We start from the raw sequence: 19,794 nt of genomic DNA, 5'->3' as shown, positions 1-19,794 counted from the left end.
CGTAAATTGAATATTACTATGAAATAGATTTAATATTATGTTAAAATTTATAATGATGCAAATGATAATTGAAAATCACCCTTAATTAAGTTTATACAAGACTTCTCCTACCTTGTAAAATTTCAGTGGATGTTATTGTATATTAAATCAAAATATTTCGTCTTCTAATAACACGTGAATGTATTAAAATGACAACACCTTTTATTATGACATCATATCACCATTTTCAGTTGTAGGATCTAGAAATTGGATGATTGTCATGCTGCCATGTGACAACTAATTTTAATTAAGTTAAATTATTTTAAAATGCTAAGGGGCAAAATCAGGATTTCATGTTCCTGGCATAGTTTCATGTTACCACGACGATTTTGCAATTTACATATTACTCTATTTTTTTAGGGATAGAGATTCGCGCTAAATTTGAATGATATTCCAAATTTGATTCAACTTAAAATTTTTAGAAATGACAAAAATGCCCACGCCTACAATTTCGAATAAGGTAGATTGCGACCAGGGACGGAGCCAAAAAATTATAACATGAGGGGCAAAAATATTAATATATAAATAAATAAATATTAAAATAAAACAAAATATATTATATTACTCATGTAAAGGTACAAGGTGGTGTGTTTTTAGGAGAGGGGCAAATAAATTATTATTTTCTTAAATGTAAGGGGGCAAATAGTATGAATTTACATAAATTAAGGTAATATAATATAAATACTTACATACTTATGAAAAATTGAGGTGGGGACATTTGCCCCTTCTCATTCTATACTAGATCCGTCCCGGATTGTGATATGCACTCAATCTAACGGCTTATATTTGTCGTATGATGTTACCCTATCTATGGTGTCACCATAGTAACCCCGACTGATGATGCATGAAAACTGAAATCGATTCAAAAATTCAAATTGGTAACTGGTTGAGAAGTAAACAAATGAGTTTATAAGGCTATTAAGTTATTAACTACTCCTAATAGCGGTTATTGAATTTTGAATTTAATAGCCAATAATAAGACGATTTGAAAATGATTATGTACACACATTTTGATTTTGTAACATCATAAGATCGAAATTCAAAATATACTAAAACAACACTTGACTTTCACTTAACCAACAAAACCGGGCGTAGCCACTAGAAATAGCATGACTCCTTAATTTTAGGAAATCCATATTCTCCTAATAAACCTCCACTTGTCTCTACATTTCAAACAAAAACTTCCTTCATTTTTGCCTACAAATTTTACTCAGTCTTTCACCAAACTCCCAACACACAATACACTTGCACATCATCACTCTGCCATTGCTCCTTTTCTTCTTCTTCTCCTCTTTCCACCTACCTCTCTCTCTGTGAGAACAGAATACAATAGCCATTCCTTGAATCATGCTTCGATTCTGAGGACCGATGACCCTGAGAAGTGGCAGTGGGCAGGCTTGCGCAGCGTGCAAGTTCCAGAGGCGAAGGTGCACCCCCCAATGCCTCCTTGCACCCTTCTTCCCGGCCGATCAACCTCAGGTGTCCACAGGCTGTTCGGCGTCAAACACATACAGAAACTGCTCAAGGAGCTCCACCCTGATCAGAGACTCATGGCCATCAAGTCCATCAAATTCCACGCTGCAATGCGTGAGAGGAACCCCGTCTACGGATGCTTGGTCGAAGTTCAGAATCTCGCTTCTCAGGTTCAGCTAGCTGAGGAGGAACTCCATGCAGTCCTGCAGCAATTATTTTACTATCGACAGCAACAACAACAACAAGACACGTCGCCCGGAGACGATTACCTCTCACAATTGCAGTTAGGACTGGGAACACGCTTGTCCAGCAAGACGGCCAATCAGAGTATAATAACCTTGTGGCAACACAAGACTCTTCTGGTTCCAACAATGTCAATGTTGATTCGTTGTCAGTGCAGAAGACGTGTAGCCATAGCAATAACAACGACTACCACAACAATATCGATTCGATTGTGATGCAATCACAAATGACTACTTCACAAATTATGCCTACTGTCCCACAAGACTACAATGAGATGTATTCATTTTTTGATAATATTGATGACAGGCAATCTTACGTTGGCCCCAAGGAAGTATACGAATCCAGGTACCTTATTCCCTAGACAAACGCATATTATTCAGATATCTCATTACCTTCAACAGTATATTCTCTGAAGCTTGATACTAGTTTTTTGGTCATATTCTATCACTAATACTGAAGCTTCAACCTAACATGCAGTTTGGATTCATCGGTTAGAGATTGCACACAGTTTGTCGAGCACATGGCAGAGAATGAACTGAAGAATGCTGCAGCATGCTTTAGCCTTACAAGCTTCAACTAATAACATCAAAATGGTGGATATTCAAGGAAAGAGGCTTGGCCGATTGGAAGCCATATTTATTTTCTCAATCAAACACAACTTTCATAAAGTAAGCATCAGTAGTACATTTTACTGTTTTCTCTATTCTCTTAATTGTACATTTTCATATGCAATGAAGAAGTAGTAGCAGTTTTCCTCAAGAAAAATAATTTCTCATCTCAATTGGATTTGAGTCGTAACCTCGTACGTCCTCATTAGCCTGCCTCATGAATTACCCTTTTCAGTCTGATTACAAGATGAAAAACTGTAATACAGTAAAAGACTGTAAAAATCCCAGTGATTTGTATTTCAACAAAATATGTTAGAAATCATGTCAGCCCGTTATAATTGGTGCAACGGGCGACCTTAATGAAAGAGAGAGAGAAAAGTGCAAGGTAACTTCAATACTTCATCTGTCTTGGATAATTTTGACAGACAGATCGACAAAATCGGTCAAAGTGTACTATAAGATGAGATTTGAAAAAAATTTCATCATACAAATATGAGATCTTATAGCTAACAGAAATTAGACAACTTGTGTACAATTTTGGAAAACTAGCCTCATCAGAGTCATTACACTATAACCTCGAATTCTGAGATACATTAATGTGCTTTAATGTGATTATATCATAAAATATACACATCCAACTATTTGACCTGGCCATGAGTCTCACAGTATCCTTCGAGGCTTCAGAGAAATATTTGCCAGAAAAGTAAAAATATCAACAGATAATGTCCTTGACTCATGATATTCTACTTTCTGAAAAATATCAGAGTAATGCATCTGGAAATCATCATTTATTCAATGATTGAGCTTAAGTACAGAAACCTACAATCAGTTGTTTTACCAAAACCTCTCTACTAGAGGGAACATGGTGATGGAGTAGCTTAAAATAACTTCACCTTCTGAAAATTGCAATTGCTTCTTACCAGTTGCATAAATAGTAAAGGAAATATATCTACATCTAGTCCGGTGTACACACAAACTTTCCGGGTTTTCAATTCAGATAATCCTCGTGTTGTATGAACCACAATATGAGCACTTGTGGTGAAGCCAATGAAATGAGGTCGTTCCTCTTTGTTCACAGTCATTGCATAATATAAGCTGCATATTCGTTGGGCAGACATGTTTTAATCATTTTTACTTGCAAATCTTTATTTCAAATTTAAGAATAATAAATTAGCACACCTGAGTCCGACCAGAATCTTCTGGGATTTGGTGTTCTGATAACAGAGCGTCTAACATCCGGAAGTACACCTGTACAGGAGATTGATAAAGATTCTTTGGACACCACTAAATTTTTTGCATAGGTTCAAACAACAAGAACAGTGAAACAAGGCACTCGTCTTAATTTTGCTTGAGAATCGCAGGTGCCTTTCTGATTAGTTTGGAAAAAGGTTTTTTTATCCGGAAGATTCAAAAAAGTAAAGTCTGCATATTGTGAAGCCTTAGAATTAGTGGATGGCAGTTACAGAATAAGTGGATGGCAGAGTGGTTGTTGTCAGTTATTGTCTAGTTTATTAGTCTTAATTATCATTTGTTGCGTCTTAATTATTGTTCCATTATATATAGTGTCCTAAGGTTAGAAGGAGGGAGTATTGTACGGCTTTGCCGAGGCTTTCCGATAAGGGAAGAGGGCCTTCTTTAGAAGGAGTTATCTTTATAGTTATTGTATTTTGCATTTCGCTTCCAAAGAGTTCAATATAAATTTCTATTTGCTTCTTTTCTCTAACATATTGTTACTTATAATTAGGGGAGTGATATAGCTAGAGCAGAAACTCTATTAACTGTGCATTTGCAACTACAAATATATACTCCACATTAATATGTACTTTCACAGAATCACGGGAACGACTGGAACAATAAAAAGAAAGGAATATGAAGTATAAACTAACCTGCATGTCACCAAGTGACTTGCTACAGATAGGGCAAGTATAGTGAGAGCAAGTGTAGTCCTAACAGCAGGGAAAAAAAAGGAATAAGAGGTCAATTTGCAAGGAAAAAAAATCACAGAGTCCTAATACATGATAAATTCTAGAGGATGGGGATACCTTAAAACACGATGAATGCATCAAATGACCACATTGAAGTGCCTTGACTGGAGAGTTTGATGTAAAGATGTACTCGTGGCAAATCGGACAGTTATCCTCCAGGCACTTCTCTCTACATATATGTACAACGAGACCCTTCCCCATACAAGCATTGCATTTCATACAGTGGAAATAATCAACACCCAGTCCCCTCCCAACCCGGCACAAGTTGCAGAAAGGGCAATGGTATATTTGCCTGTCCAAAATATCTATTAGCATTACTCAGTAAGATATGCCTAGAAATTGCATTTCATTCTGAAATCAGAGCATCTTTGTTAACTATGTAACTTAAAGCCCAATGATCTTTAATGAGAACAGTGATCGTGGACTTAGAACTTTATTAAGACAAGGGAGAGGACTATGAAGCTCAGAAGCTCATAATTGGATACGCATAATCTACTAACCGTCCATCATCAAACAATTTGCAAATCCTGCAATAGTATCTTCCCATGGAGAAGCCATTGCAAGATTGGCTCATACATTTCTGCCCAATTGGCTGAATTACCATACATTTCATGCACATCATTTTCATTATAGCTTTCCTGCAGCAAGAAATAGTAAAATGAGTTTCCACGTCAGAGAAAGAAACAATTCGAGCAGCAACGTGGTTTATGCTAGTCTAACCTGTCCACTGAATGGTCTGTTAGGTCATCATGGCAACGTATGCACGTGTAGAGCTTATCGCAACATGGAGCGAGAAGCTTACAGTTTCTCTTATAGTGCTTGCAACCAAAAATTGCTCCAAGAGGATCTCGATAAGAAGGACTTTGACCTGGGATATCTCCCTCATGATTCCCCACAGAATCCTGGCTGTGCATCTTTTGCATTATAGTCCATTGGCTGAAATTAGAAAAACAAGAGATCCCCAGTACATAACAGCAAAGTTAATCATCTGAGCGACTAAAACTATAGGGTTTGTTTTTTTTGTCATTACCTCACTTGCAAATTCTGCATTAAATATGTTTTCTTTTGAGAATCCAGATTAGGGTCCTGAGATACCCTTCTTAGCGCTGCATCCAGCTCCTCCTGATTCATGCTTAGAGGGTGCTCCTTGTGGCTCAATTTGTGACATTCTGTACTAGTTACCTCTGCTACATCATGGCATATCGCGTCCGTTTCATTGAGTTTCTTTTTGTCAGTCTCATCTTGATATAGGCTTAGATCTTGAGACTGGAATTCATCCTTCCCCCCGCTGGTCTCTCTGTTATGATTTATTTTCATTTGAGCACCATCTTTCAGCAGATACATCGAGACAACTTCCAGGGGGTCATCGGGAGGTCTGGATCCCTCTTCTACTGTGGATACAGTATGTTCCGTCATACCCTCCCACCATTCTCGTAGCCATTCATCGAACTTCGTGTTTCTAGCAACCTTGAGCCATATAGACATCATGGCATGCTGTTCAACAGAAGTTAGATGAGCCATTAGCCAGGTTATTACTGTCTTCAGCATCTCTGCTCTCGTCCTCCCTAGCATATGGCCTATGATCTTTTCTTCTTCATCAATGGAGAAGCTTTCACTAAACAAAGGAAAAATCTCAACTTCTTCACGATACATGTGATCACATAGTACCTTACACATAGACAGGCATGTATGATGGATTTCCAGAAACAACTTGTCCAGCCGCGCTCTAGTCTCATTGCTTCCGAGCTGATCATGCAATTCAGACACCTCCTCCAGGATTATGGAAGTTTTTGTGAAATATTTGAATTCCAACTTATGGTCGATGCTGTAGGAGTGGCTTATGTTTCGAAGTGCTCCCTTTGACTCCAGAGCCGGAAAAGCAATGCCATCTTCCGAGTCACTATGAATTTGATAGATGGTACGCAAAAGCTTGAGGCGCTTCTTAAACTCAGTGAGAAATCCGACATCTGCAGCCAGCTTAGCTGATAAGCTGACAAGGTACTCCAGATCTTTTATTAGACCTCTATGGAAATAAAAAACAGCATCCATGGGCCTAGATTTGAGAGTCGAGGAAGTAGCATGGTCAGCTTCCACAAGAGTTCTGTGAAGTTGTGGCATTCTTTTGAACTTCTGAGAAAAGAATATGCGGATGTTCATCTCACTTGGATTAAATGTGTCATGCTCTCCTGTATCCTCAGAGGCAGGAGAAGACGGGAAGTCAGCACACATCTTTATCTTTGTTGTTGAATTTGTGTTGAACATCCAATCAGAGAATACAGTTTTCTGTCTATTTTGCTCAGCCAAGTAGAAGCTTCTGCCATTGAACATTTCTTCCAGATTTTCCCTAAATTTTTCAGCTGAGAATTTACCTGAATAACCAATGCGGACCCATTCACATAGTAGAGAAGTAAAGGTTTTACTTATTGCTGGACATCCAAGCTCTACGCTCTTTATAATAGATTTTGACTGGTTCTCAGTTAAATGAGACGAGAACCAAGTAACAGTGCACCTTAGCAGCCCGAGTGGCATCATATAAAGGCATGCCTGGAGCAACCACATTTGCATTTCAATGGTGCAACTTGTGGTAATGGATGGGAAAACCTGGAAAAAACTGAAGATAAAGTTACTGAAGCAACAAAACTCACTTCCAAACAGGAAGACACTTAAAAGAAAACCACCAAAAGAAGCCATTAAAAGAGTTGATTTGTATTCTAGTCAATGGACTAAATCTGTAGCAGTCTGGTTGCTGTCACACTTTTTGACTGTTTAAATAGACTTATCTTGTTTATGAATATCTGTGCTTTACTTCACTTTTACATTCACACAATTCCCTACAAAAACTTTCGAGGTGCTACACAAAAAATTAATCTTATCAGCATTTGCTAGAATGTTATTCATGATGTTTTGACTAGATTTATGAAATCATTAAAAATAATGAACTGAGAATTAACATACTGTAAATTGTACCTCAGTTTCAAGAAGCAACAAGTTTTTTCCCAGCCCTCTTACAAGGGATTTCAGTTCCTGATAAAGCATCTCCACAGAGTTTTCTAGTTGTGTCGGACCTTGAGATTCATAGAGCAGCAACCTTCGGAGAACTTTAATCTGGCATTCATCTATAAGTGGATTGCACGAAGATTTGCTATTCTCGGCCTCAAGATTTGACAAATTACAGAATATTTTGTCCAAAGAATTGCTGCATCAAACAATTTAAAATTAAGTTGGAGACTTGAAGCGAAAATTTTAAAGTTAACAATCATGATTACCTATAGAAGATCAAGATATCTGCAATGAATTTGAGCTGGACAAAAACTGAAGGCACACTTGAGGAACAGTTTGAGCTTATTATATGGAACAATTCTTCAAGAATTTGATTGAGATCTCTTCTCAGAGCAGCATGCCAAATATGAATACCTTTGACGGGTTCCTCCACATAACTCTTACTGACCGAACATGCTTTCTTGAATTGCTGTTCTTGGTCAGAGGAAATCTGAAGTGGATATAGCTTTTGTATGTCCCTATTGGATAGTCTAGTTAGAAGTTGATGCCTCTTTCCATATATGCTGTTGGCACCCGACGAAGAACTCTCCTGCTGAATCCAGGAAATGATTACCTGTGGAGTTCATTATAAATTTCAGATACTTACCGACATTGCTTGATAATTTTAGATTGGGATATACCTCCTGAAGTAGTCTTTCATTAGGCACAATAAGCTTTATGCAATGTAGGACATCTAGTTTTTCATCTGAACTAAGATAAAAAGTAGTCCATGGTAAAATTTCCTCCAGTAGTATAGTGGGAACACTGCACATATACTGCCAGACGAGGTGAGACTGCTCTTCGGCCGAGCATTTCTCAATCAGCAAAGGAAAAACCTGAATCCAGATCAGTTATAGGCAAATAAACAATGAATACTCAGATTTACCAACTCATTCAACATTATAAATTCAATTCTTTGTTTTAGGCCTTCAGCAGTAGCAGTTCTCTAATGCTCAAGACTTTATCACTTTCATTAAAGAAAATTAACGTAAAGTCATTTGAATAACAAATAAGCTACTAGAAGACTACTAGAATAAATATGTCTTTATAAAAGTTGAATAATTGATAGTGATAGAAATCCATGGGTTCCATGGTGATAAGAGGAGTGGCCCATTAGAATTATATAGTGGTTTCAAGTCTATGTGAACATCGATGTGGGATAGTTGTAATATATTATTTTAGTTTCAATTGTCAACACTCTCCCTCAAATCCTTCAAATCCTTCAAGGTGAACCTTGGAAGGGTTGAACTTTTTTCTGATCGATTGGATGACTTGTCCAATTTTTTTCTGATCAGTTGGACCCATTAGAAATGTGTCACTCACCCCTTAAAAGGCCGTATAAGGGGGAGGGTTATCCACGCTTATATAGATTAGAGATTTAACACGCTCCCGCACGTGTGGATCGGAAAGAACATCGGTCTTCCATCACATGGGTAGGCAATTCAAGAGATAAGAACCAACATCGATGTGGGCCGGAATTAACATCGGACTTCCACTCGTGAGGTAGATAAGAGATAAAGAAAATCCGTCATCGACTTGGGTCCGCTCTGATACCATATTAGAAATGAGCCACTCACCTCTTAAAAGGTCCGATCAAGTCGATGTGGAACAAGATTTAAGAGTTTTAACACGCCCCCCACGTGTGGGCCGGAATGACAAGGGGGGGGGTTATCCACACTAATATAGATGAGCTAGGATCATGACAAGGGGGAGGGTTATCCACTTATATAGATGAGCTAGGATCATCACCAAGTCGATGTGGGATAAAATTTAAGAGTTTTAACACGCCCCGTGTGGGCCGGAATGACAAATCGAACTTCCATCACATGGATAGGCAAGAGTGTGGGATAAGATTTAAGAGTTTTAACACGCCCCCTCACATGTGGGCCGGAATGACAAATCGGACTTCCATCACATGGATAGGCAAGAGAAGAGATAGAGAGATAAAATTCATCATCGACTTGGGTTTGCTCTGATACCATATTAGAAATGGGCCACTGATCAGTTAAAATCCATCATCGACTTGGGTCTGCTCTGATACCATATTAGAAATGGGCCACTTATCAATTAAATTTGACTCACAATCTGCGACCCGTTCTGATACCATGATAGAAATCCATTGGTTCTATTCTAAAATCAATTAGTGCTAGGAGGAGTGGTCCATTAGAATTATACACTGGTTTCAAGTCTATGTGAACACCGACGTGGGATAGTTGTAATATACTACTATTATTTTAGTTTCAATCGCCAATAGATAGGTACCTGCTCCTCTTCTTTATGCATGTGATGACAAATCATGGTCTGCACAGTACCAATCGAAGAAATAAGATCTTGAAACATCTGAGATACATCGTCTTCTTTGTTCATCAAGAGATCCAAGTAGTTGAATATGCAACTGAAGCCATCATCAATAGAGCTATGTTCAAGGGAATATGTCCGTACTACATTCTTTACTTGAGAATCTAACGCCAGAAAGATAACCTGTTTTTAAGAATTAGATTTGCAATTTTGAGTCATTGACACACGGTGAATCTGCAAAAATCAGCAGAAATAATATCAAAGCTGAAGTTTCTCAAGGTATTTAACCAAAAAGGGAAATAACAAGAAAATGTACTAATGAGTATACGAATTCGGGGCTACCTTGATCTACATAGAGGCAAACCTCCAACGTAAAACAGAGGATCGTCTAGCCCAAGTTAGACGATGCTGCTATCACAATCCGTCACTAAGTTTTCCTAATAGTTCTTTCGTTTGTGTCAATGTGTCATACAAGTTATATGCAGCCAAGTTTCCACAACAAAATCGTCTCAGTTTGATTCATTACATGCAAATCTTCAAGTTTTATACACATAAAATTTCTCACTCTTCTTCTTCTTCTTCTTCACAATTTAGTCAAAATACTAAATATTGCTAACCTTAGAAATCGAGAATATCCAACAACTGAAAATTTCCTAACTCGATTCAAAAGCATTAATGTTACTAATATTTAGTAAAATCAAAATCAGTTAGAAAATGAGTCAAACCTCGTCTTCGGCAACACTGTGGTAATCATACACAAGCTTCAAAAACTCGAGCCTCCGGCTAAGCTCAACGATGACTTCGCCGCTGACAGCGCCGCCCTCGGGGGCCTCCGCCGCCACACGGCGGACGGCATCGAGCTCCGCGCGGAAAGCCTTGTGAGTGACGACAAAGAAAAGAATTGGCGCGTCAACTAATCTAATTCCGGCAACCGAAGGCTCCGGCCATTCCTCCTCGCCGCCCATTTAACGACAATACGCCGCCGCCGCCGCCGAGACCACCACCTTTCATCAATTGACCAAAAGGGGGAGTTGTGCCCGGCTGATTCAGCTGCAATTTAATGGCTTTCATCACCAAGATTCAACCTTGATGACACATTGTAAGAGTATTATTTAAATCGCTTAGTTTTTAAAAATTCGATTGACCACGACGTTTTAACTAACAACTTTTGGCGGGTTGGTGGGGCCAATCTGCCCCTGCCACGTGTATGTCGAAAAGGTGCAGGCGAGTAGCTTCCATTCCACACTCTCGCAGCGGATTAAATAACAAATCAGCAGGTGCAGTTCACGCCGCCGCTGTGCAGGATCACGCAATTTCCAGTGACACGTGTGTGTGTATGGCACACGATTGGCACGTGCCGTCTTCACGCTTACACGCTTCGCTTTCGTATTTGACCTTTCGTCCCTTTGGGCATTGCTAGGGCTTGTACGCTATTTTAAATATGCCATCTAAAATTAAATAATTTGAATCCTAAATTCGCGTTATTAATTTAATTGCAATGATGCATCCATGTGCCTAATATAATGTGATGGCATTAGTTAAGCCAGATGATTTTGACGTCTTCCCCCAAGTGTCGTCTTTTGTAGAGACAAGTTGATTTTCCTAGTTGACAAAATTTAATGTAATGCTCGTTAGGGCATTCACATTGGCTATATAACACAAAATTGTTTCACAAAAAAATTCCACCGATTTTTATTAATTGAAGAAACGTTAATTAAGAAAATCATTAATTAGGAAAATTATTTTTCAACAATTAAGAAATGCAAGAATTAATTAAGAAAATATTATTTATGGATTAAAAGAATTAACGGAAACACAATTCACTTTATTCTTCCTCTTCTAAAAAAAACTAGTTGCACGAGCGTGCCCCTCACCAGGCCTGTCGCCACATCCTGCCACCAGTGGCTGATTTAAGTGAGAACAAAGGGGTACGAGTGTACCCCTAAACCAAAGTGCTAGTAGTGGTGCAGTGGTAAACATATTACCTTGCCATCCGGTAGGCTAGGATTTGAATCCCATGGACGACAACTTCACTATATCATTCTCTTTCTTTCTATTTACTTTAACTATTTATTATCATTTTTTCAAAACGAGAGATAAAAATGGAATAGTCATATTTTTCGTGGACGGAGGGAGTATGATGTTTTTGCTAATTAATTAAGTTTTCTATTTTTTGTCTTGTTAAGTATTTTAATTTTTTGAATGCATTTAATTTTGTTTATCTTTTTTGTTATTGTACATTCTAAAACTTCCAATTCATTTATTAAATTTTCTCTTATAAACATTGTTTGATTCTCTTATCATGCATTTATTTTATTTTTATTATTTCTTGATTCTTTGCAAAACAATTTATTTATTTTAATGCATTTTTGAATATTTTACTCTTTCTAATGCATTCAAATTTTTAGTTTTTCTATTTTGAAAAACGACTAAATTTTGCTTAGATAATTCAAAATATGATTTCTTCATAAAAATAATATATATTGCTAAACTCCAATTAAATCATTCATATAATACTATAAAAATTCTCATTTTTATATATAATGAAGTTTATTATTAAAAAAAAAGATATCAAATGATTAAAGCATCGGTCGAATTTGAAACTTTAAATCGTTATAACTATTTATCGCACCCCCAGATCGGTAATCCTGGATTCGCCACTGCCTGCCATCACCGTCCTCACATAACAGAGGGGGATGCCTGCCACGCCCCTATGTGCGTCGCGACTCACTCAAAATCCTCCAATGTGAATGCTCTTAGTGAAAACTTTAGAAAGATTAATTAAACATAAGACATTTCTTCAAATTTTGTTATTTGAAATGAGACGCAGATGTGCAAGGCTCTATAGTTGTATGATAAAATAACTGACATGATGTGTTATTATAACATAGGAAGTATATAATAACAAGGGGTCTATTATGGTTCTACTGCCTCTTTAGTGTTAAGTATCAAATAAATTACCGTTATTAGATCTTTAGATTGGATGGTTGGGATAAGCTATATTATTAGACTAAGATGCTACATTATTAGCCGATCTACATTATTAGACTAAAATGCTACATTGTTTTACTAAAATAGTACATTATTAGTCAAGCTACATTATTAGATGACACGTGACATTAATCTAACTGTTAGATCACAAGATCCAATGGACTAAAAATGTTTTCATTTTGAACACTATTTAACTTATGAATCTAAATACATCCCTAATAACAAGTTATTTACTTGATTAAGATGTTACTCATTCCATTCCATGTTAATAGAGTCATTTTTTTATTTTGGGAAGTTTCAAGTTAATTGAGTCATTTATATTTTTGGCAAAAAGTAATTCTCACTTTTACTTTATTCTCTCTTCATCTCTCTTACTTTATTTTCTCTTACTTTTTCCACCATTCATTTAACACACTATTCTTAAACTCCGTGTCGAAAAGAAATTGTCTCCATTAACAAGGAACAGAAGGAGTATATTATAACATGTTAATTTCATGTTTAGTCAGTTGCGAAAGCAGAAATTAGATAAATAGATGTTGAAATTTTAAAACAATATATTAAAGGAGGCGCACTATGGTCAATAAGGCCATTCGCAATGGCGCCTAGCGCACCGCCTAGCCGAGCGCCGGCGCTAGGCGGTCCATTGCAACCGCCCAGCAGATTTCGGAATTAAAAACTGTCGAGCGCTCGGCGGTTTCTCGGCGCTAGGCGGTGCGCTGGGCGATCCGCTCGGCGCTATTGCAGCGGCCGGATCGCCTAGCGCACCGCCGAGCGGATTTTTTTTTCGAAACACTATATATACGCGGTTTGCACGTCATTTTCATTCGCACCACTTGTTTTAACGAGTACTCTCTCTATCTTACTTTCTGCACAAGATCAACACCGAGAAATGGAGAACACCAACTAAGGTATTCCAGTGACGAGCGGGTCTCAAACTCCCCCGGTACCCGTGGGAGGTGGATGGGGTCCGATGCCAGGGTACTACAACATGTACCCGTGGCAGGGCATGATGCCCGGGATGGCAGCCGGGGGGAATATGCCCGGGATGGCAGCTAGGGGGAGTATACCGGCGTGGCAGGGGGTACCGGGGATGCAACCCGATATACAGATGATGCCGGGGTGGGTGCCCGGGATGCAGATGATGCCGGGGGGTGCCCGGGATGCAGATGATGCCGCGGGGGGAGGGGGAACGGCGATGCAGTCCCCGACAGGGGGAGGGGGGACGGCGATACAACACCCGACGGGGGGGTACCGGCGACGCAGGGGACGCCGGGGGAGGGGGACGTTTATCGACCCAGTTTTGATTTTTCGACTGCTTCTTCGCACACATCGACCCCAACGGATGCGCAGTTCACGCAATTTGATGCTTTTTCCTTAGAGGAGTTGGGGTTTGATATTCTCGGAGTTCCGAATACGCCCATTCAAATGGTGGGAGCAGTGCAGGGTCGTGGCACCCCAAAGAAGAAAGGCAAGGGGAAGAAGGTCGGCGAGTCGTCGCAGCCGGGTGAGGATGACTGCTCGGTACGGAGGAGGTGGACAGATGCGGAGAACGTCGCGCTGTCCAAGGCGTGGGTGAGTGTTTGCGACGATCCTCTCGTTTCGAACAACCAGAGGATCGTCAACTTGTGGGGCAAGATAGCAGCAGCCTACCAGACATTTTGCCCGAAGGGGAGGCCACGCACCGGTGAGGATTACCGGAAGGGGTGGGACCGAATCAGGGCTGCCGTCTCCCGATTTTCGGGGTTGTATGCCAACGCCCTCCGTATGCAGAGCAGTGGCCAAACGGAGGAAGACTGCAGGAGGATAGCGGAGAAAGCCTTCCCTCAGAAAGGGTTGTATAAGGATTTCACCTACTGGAACTGCTATGTTGTGCTGAACGACTCCGAGAAGTTCCGAGTAGGTGTCGACGCTGGCTGGCCGAAGAAGCAACGACTGAACTATACCGGTGATTACAGCGGCAGCAGCTGTGGTTCCCATGACCTCCCCGAGACGGCCCAGGAGGTCCCGACCCCTCGTTCGTTCCCTCGCCGAACTCGCCCGGTTGGGCACAAGCGGGCTCAACGGGAGGCGAGGGGGGCAGTCGGGGGTTCACAGGAGGTCCAGTCGGCATCTCCCCTTGGCCAATCCACAGCGGATCTCAAATTCTTCGCGCGTCAACAAACACGCAATCAGATGGTCAAGACGATGGCCGAATGGCGGGCGGCGGTGGACCCCGTGGAGAAGAGTTTGCTTCAAACTCTTCTCATGAGCATGCAGGACGAGTTGGAGGCGGCACGGAGGGAGACCGGCGGGAGTAGAGGCGGCGGCGACGATGGTGGCGACGGAGGCGGAGGCCAGGGTGGCGACAACGACGGAGGAGACGACGACGAAGGCGATGAGTGAATTATTGTACTTTTTTTAATTATTGTAATTTTTTTAAATTATTGTACTTTTTAAAATTTTAATAGTATTATTAATGTTTCCCGTATATGTCTCGTAAATTAAATTCCGTATATTGTGTGATTGTTAATTATTTTAATTTTATATAATTGTTATTAGTGTTGTGGCTAGGCTATGGCAGGGCTATTTGCTTGTTTTGATGATGTGGCAGGAGGATTTTTAGTGTTGATGATGTGGCAAGAGGATTTTTAGTGTTGATGATGTAGCAGGAGGAGTTTGTGGCTAGGCTATGGCTGGGCTATTCCTATTGTGGATGGCCTAAGTGAAATTCTGTCACAAGTCAAAGCAAATCTCAGCTCTTGGATCCTTAGATTGGATGGTTGTGATAAGCTACATTATTAGACTAAGATGTTACATTATTAGACAAAAATGCCACGTTATTTTACAAAAATAGTAGTAGTATATTTTTGGTTAAGTTATATTATTAGACTAATAATCTACATTATTAGATGACACGTGACATTAGTCTAACGGTTACATCACAAGATCCAATGATTGATTGCTTTAATTTTTGACAGAATTTTACTTATTAATCTGATAATGTCCCTATATTAAAATTTAATTTAATTTATTATTTTCGATTGGATCCTGTTTTGAAACTGTTGAAGAAAATTCTCACTATCTATTTTGTAAAATATTTCTCTCTCACTAGCAACATTTATTATTATTGATTAACAACCGGGTTCAAAAAAATGATTAACCATCGTGTTCATAAATATAATTATATTCACCACAGTGAAATAAATAGTCGAATAAAAAAATCTAAAGAAAGAGTAGAAATAAAGTAGCTATACGCGATAATATTTAGAAGATAACATAGATATTGAACAAAAGTGCTGCACAAATATACATAGTAATCAAATTGCTATAAGTGAACATGGCAGAATATTTATTATTGGAATCTCTTTATATTTTGCTGACTTCTCCAGCACATTGAATCAGTAATTAATTGGGTAGTTGGGCTTCCATTATTTTGCAATAACTAAATCAAAATGGCCCTAGTAAACCTCCCATAGTCATAATTAATGGTGCAACAAATTGACAGGGATACTGAGTTCCCACTGGAGCGGTGACTTACAGCATCACCAATGCTACAGATGGGGCGAACTGTTTCGTCCCATCCATCGGAACGCCATTGCACGGGTTGATCCGCCACAGAGAGTGCTGCTCGTCCAACCCACGTGGAGCGCTGTGGGCTGGACGTGACGCCCCTCACCCCCGAGTGGGCGTCGTTTTATATCTTCTGGAAATTAATATTATATTTTAAAAAATCAGCAACCACAAATATACTATAATTATCAATATTAGTTTGAGTCTTCCAATGTCAAAATCCTAACTTTGTGAGTAGGAAAATGTATGTTTGTTTCCTTCATGTTGCTGTCCAAATTTTCCTTAAATTTGAAAAGGTAAAAAGGTGCGGACCAACCGTTATCTCTTATAGTCTCCCTCAACACATTAAATTAGCCCATAATTTCTGTATGTATTGTCATGAGGACTTTAGAGCATGCGTAACGCAAGGGGCCGGGCCGCATCTCGCGAGTCCCGGCCCGTCCCATGCATTACACGGAAGGGCGGCACGGCTCAGGCCCGTCCCGGTGACGCGTGACCGACCTGGGGAGCGTCCCGCGTCCCGGCCCGGGACGGGGTTGCACGGTGACGGGCCGCAAGTCCCGCGTCCCGGCACAGCATTACACGGTCTTCGGGCCGGGACGCAAATCCAATTTTGTATTTTTTTTAAATTCGATGTCTATAAATACGAGCTTGCGTTCCATCCATTTCAATCTCGCGTTCCATTTCAATACTCTATTCTACCCTTTGTTTCGGCGCCAATGGATTGGTTCAACAGCGATCAACGTGAGATGGAGGAGTTCGTTAACTTGAACAATTGGTACATATCGTCATCGCAACCATCGCAGACACAGCCTAGTCCGGAAGTCGGTAGCAACGGCGACATTACATCGCCGGTCAACACCGACGAGTTCGAGGTCAGTGAGATGGAGCCCGCTCAAGAGCGGGGAAAGGAGAAGGTCGGGGAGGAGGATGGGCCGAAGAAGTACACTCCGCCCGAGACAATGTGGCTTGCGAGGAACTACATCGACGTCTCCGAGGATCCTATCAGCGGCAACCAGCAGACCGGCAAGGCTTTTTGGGAGCGGATTGCGCAGAAATATAACGCTGGCCGTCCGGAAGGGTCGAGCGAGCGTAGCTACGTGAAGCTGCGCAAGCATTGGGGCCGGGTCCAGGCGGATATGAGCAAGTGGAACGGAAAGTGGGCCAACGTAGTCCGTATGTGGCCGAGCGGGCACAGCGAGGCGGACCTCGTCGAGAAGACAAAGGAAGCGTTCTTCACTGACGGGAAGAAGACCTTCAAGTACTTCGAAGTTTGGAAGCTCGTCTAGAAGAGCCCGAAGTACACCAGCGGTGCTGAGCCGGCGGCAACTGGGGCGGCGAAGAGAACCAAAGTTTCCGCCTCCGGAAACTACTCTTCGAGCGAAGGAGGTCCGGCGATCGACCTCAACGTGACGGACGACGATGTCTTCTACTCATCTCCTAGCATTCAGAGCCGCCCGACAGGAACAAAGGCGGCCAAGAGGAAAGCAAAGGGGAAGGCAGCTGCGAGCAACTCCGCTATGGTGCCACCGCCGACCAATCCGTCTCTGGATAAGATGTCCGACACTTTGTCGGAGATGAATATTACATGGCGGATGAGCCAGCTGACGGAGTTGACAGCGAGGGATACATCGAAGATGTCGGACGAGGAGCTCGAGTTGCACCGTGAGATGATCGGCTACCTTCGCGCCCAAATGAAGAAGTAGTAGTCGTGGCCCGGGTTTCTTGTATTTTAAATTTGCTTCGTCTAGTAATGTAATGTTAATTTCGAATGAACAATGCATTTTCCCGGTTTCAATTGTTCAACGAATTGCGTTTTCGAGTTAAATAGGTTGGAGTTGTGAATAGTGTCATTTATTAGTTGCGGCCCGAGTTGCGGCCTGCAGGGTTACAGCAGTTGTGGCCTGGGCCGCAACTGTAGAGGAATGATGACGTGGAGGGGACTTGGGGCCGGAAATGGGGACGGGGTTACTGATGCCCTTAGCAACAAAAAGTCTGATAAATTGAATACCAAAGCTGTCCAATTTTCCATAAAAACCCCATGCATTATCCATATAGAAAGAAGTAAACAAAAAATATTTATTCGTGGGAAATAAAGTTTGGTTTGATGTTGGTAATCAACATTCTTAAATCATTGGTAGATGATGAGATTTGGGATGCCTTTGGTATCTTCAACACATGGCCTAGGTTTTCGATAGTTTGTGTTGTGTTGTGTTGTGTTGCTCCTCTTGTCCTTTTTCTCTATTCGATTATCTCAACCTCGTATTCTGCAAGTGCGTTTCCACAATTTTAATTTGTTGGTATTCATCTCTTTCTTCTTGGCTTTGATCCTCCCACAACGTGTGTACTGGCTCTATTTCCTACTGGCATGGTTGTCTACTTACCGATGTTTCTCCCTCACAATAACCGGATTCCTTCAATCTTTGGAAAGGATTGTTAGTGGAATTCAATGGGCGGGGTAGGAGCTCCACCACCTCAACCTCATCAACAAGATACACACTGATACATGATTATGATCACTCTTATCATAATGTTGTTGTTTTGGTTTCAACTTATCACTATCATCAAATGTTTTCATTACCTCATATAATTTGTCTACTTTGCATGAGTCATATATATACGTGATTATACTGAGGTTGTTTTTTACTAGATGCGAATATGCTTGTGAAACTTTTGAAATTTGGATATAAAAAAAAATTCAAGAGCAGCATGATTCTGGAGTTTTTAAAGTTGCATATGTTTGATATGAGATGCATAAGAAATGGGGATTGTGAGGGTAAATGAATGAGCACATGTGAGTTATTTTATTAAGAAATGGGTATGGCAATAAATTGGGTCAGGATTTTTTTATAGTGTTCAATTTTTTTATCCAAATAACAAAATTTGACTTATCATATGGTTTAACACAAAGCTTTCCATATTTTACGTCATAGTCAACTCATTGATATATATGTGTACTATTCAAAATTCCATCGGTTTTGACGCTAAGAAGTTTTTTAAAACCACGATAAATTGATTTTTTTTAATATATAAATAGCTGAAATGTTTTGTTCATTTTGTTGGAGGTGTTAGTTTTTGGCTACAAGTAAGAAAACACTCGTATATTTACACTGATTTAAAAAATAATCGTTCTTAGAGAGAAACATTTATCAACATATTAATAATGATTTTTTTTTCAAGTTGAACAATATTAATTTGTTTCCTGAAGCATTGCGAGTTGATAGAGCAGATACATGTGGTCGGGCTAAGGGATTCAAAAAATATTACTCCTATACTACTTGGAACCCAGTGACAAACATAAAATTTATGGGATATGACATAATAAAGAAGATCGTCGCCGACGTCAGTAGCTGTGCTTCTATCCAAGACACAATTTTATATAAAAAAAATTAGTCACTCAAATACCATTAATTAATATTTTATGCTCAATATTATTTATATCGATTCAAAATATTTATCTTCCAGCCTTATAAGCAAGCATTTAATACAATATGGATCCAATTTGATGTTACACCATACTAGTGTAAAAAATATTGGTATGACCCAACTTTTCACAATAGATAGTATGG

General features: G+C 40.0%; 1 protein-coding gene and 1 pseudogene across 3 annotated transcripts; one reads left to right on the top strand and one right to left on the bottom strand.

The window, feature by feature from the left end:
* Window positions 1-1,407: 1,407 nt before the first annotated feature.
* On the top strand, window positions 1,408-2,335 carry LOC121765021 (annotated as a pseudogene).
* A 788-nt stretch (window positions 2,336-3,123) lies between these two features.
* On the bottom strand, window positions 3,124-10,789 carry LOC121765253 (zinc finger protein BRUTUS-like At1g74770). Of its 3 annotated transcripts, XM_042161328.1 has the most exons (13): window positions 10,411-10,789; window positions 9,650-9,868; window positions 8,029-8,223; window positions 7,615-7,961; window positions 7,316-7,544; window positions 6,017-6,949; window positions 5,379-5,842; window positions 5,069-5,284; window positions 4,849-4,986; window positions 4,406-4,640; window positions 4,250-4,309; window positions 3,543-3,611; window positions 3,124-3,458 (listed from the first exon to the last, which is right to left on the bottom strand). In XM_042161328.1, the coding sequence occupies exons 1-13, from the start codon at window positions 10,648-10,650 to the stop codon at window positions 3,357-3,359; spliced, it is 3,447 nt and encodes a 1,148-aa protein (XP_042017262.1). In that variant the 5' UTR covers window positions 10,651-10,789; the 3' UTR covers window positions 3,124-3,356. The 3 variants fall into 3 exon arrangements, with proteins under 3 accessions (XP_042017262.1, XP_042017261.1, XP_042017263.1); XM_042161327.1 differs by having other exon boundaries at window positions 5,379-6,949; XM_042161329.1 differs by having other exon boundaries at window positions 5,379-6,949; window positions 9,650-9,919; window positions 10,411-10,546.
* Window positions 10,790-19,794: the final 9,005 nt, after the last annotated feature.

This window comes from Salvia splendens, chromosome 14 (assembly GCF_004379255.2).
Source record: "Salvia splendens isolate huo1 chromosome 14, SspV2, whole genome shotgun sequence".
Lineage (NCBI taxonomy): Eukaryota > Viridiplantae > Streptophyta > Magnoliopsida > Lamiales > Lamiaceae > Salvia > Salvia splendens.
Note: the sequence above shows the minus strand (reverse complement) of the source record. Positions and strands in the feature narration are given on the sequence as shown.

What these genes read in the sequence shown, in the direction of transcription:
- LOC121765253 (XM_042161327.1), bottom strand. Translation starts at nt 10,650, where the DNA reads ATGGGCGGCGAGGAGGAATGGCCGGAGCCTTCGGTTGCCGGAATTAGA. An exon ending in ACAGTGTTGCCGAAGACGAG is followed by an intron (nt 9,869 to 10,410) that starts GTTTGACTCATT and finishes TCTTAAAAACAG; the next exon opens with GTTATCTTTCTGGCGTTAGA. An exon ending in AAGATTCTGGTCGGACTCAG is followed by an intron (nt 3,459 to 3,542) that starts GTGTGCTAATTT and finishes ACGAATATGCAG; the next exon opens with CTTATATTATGCAATGACTG.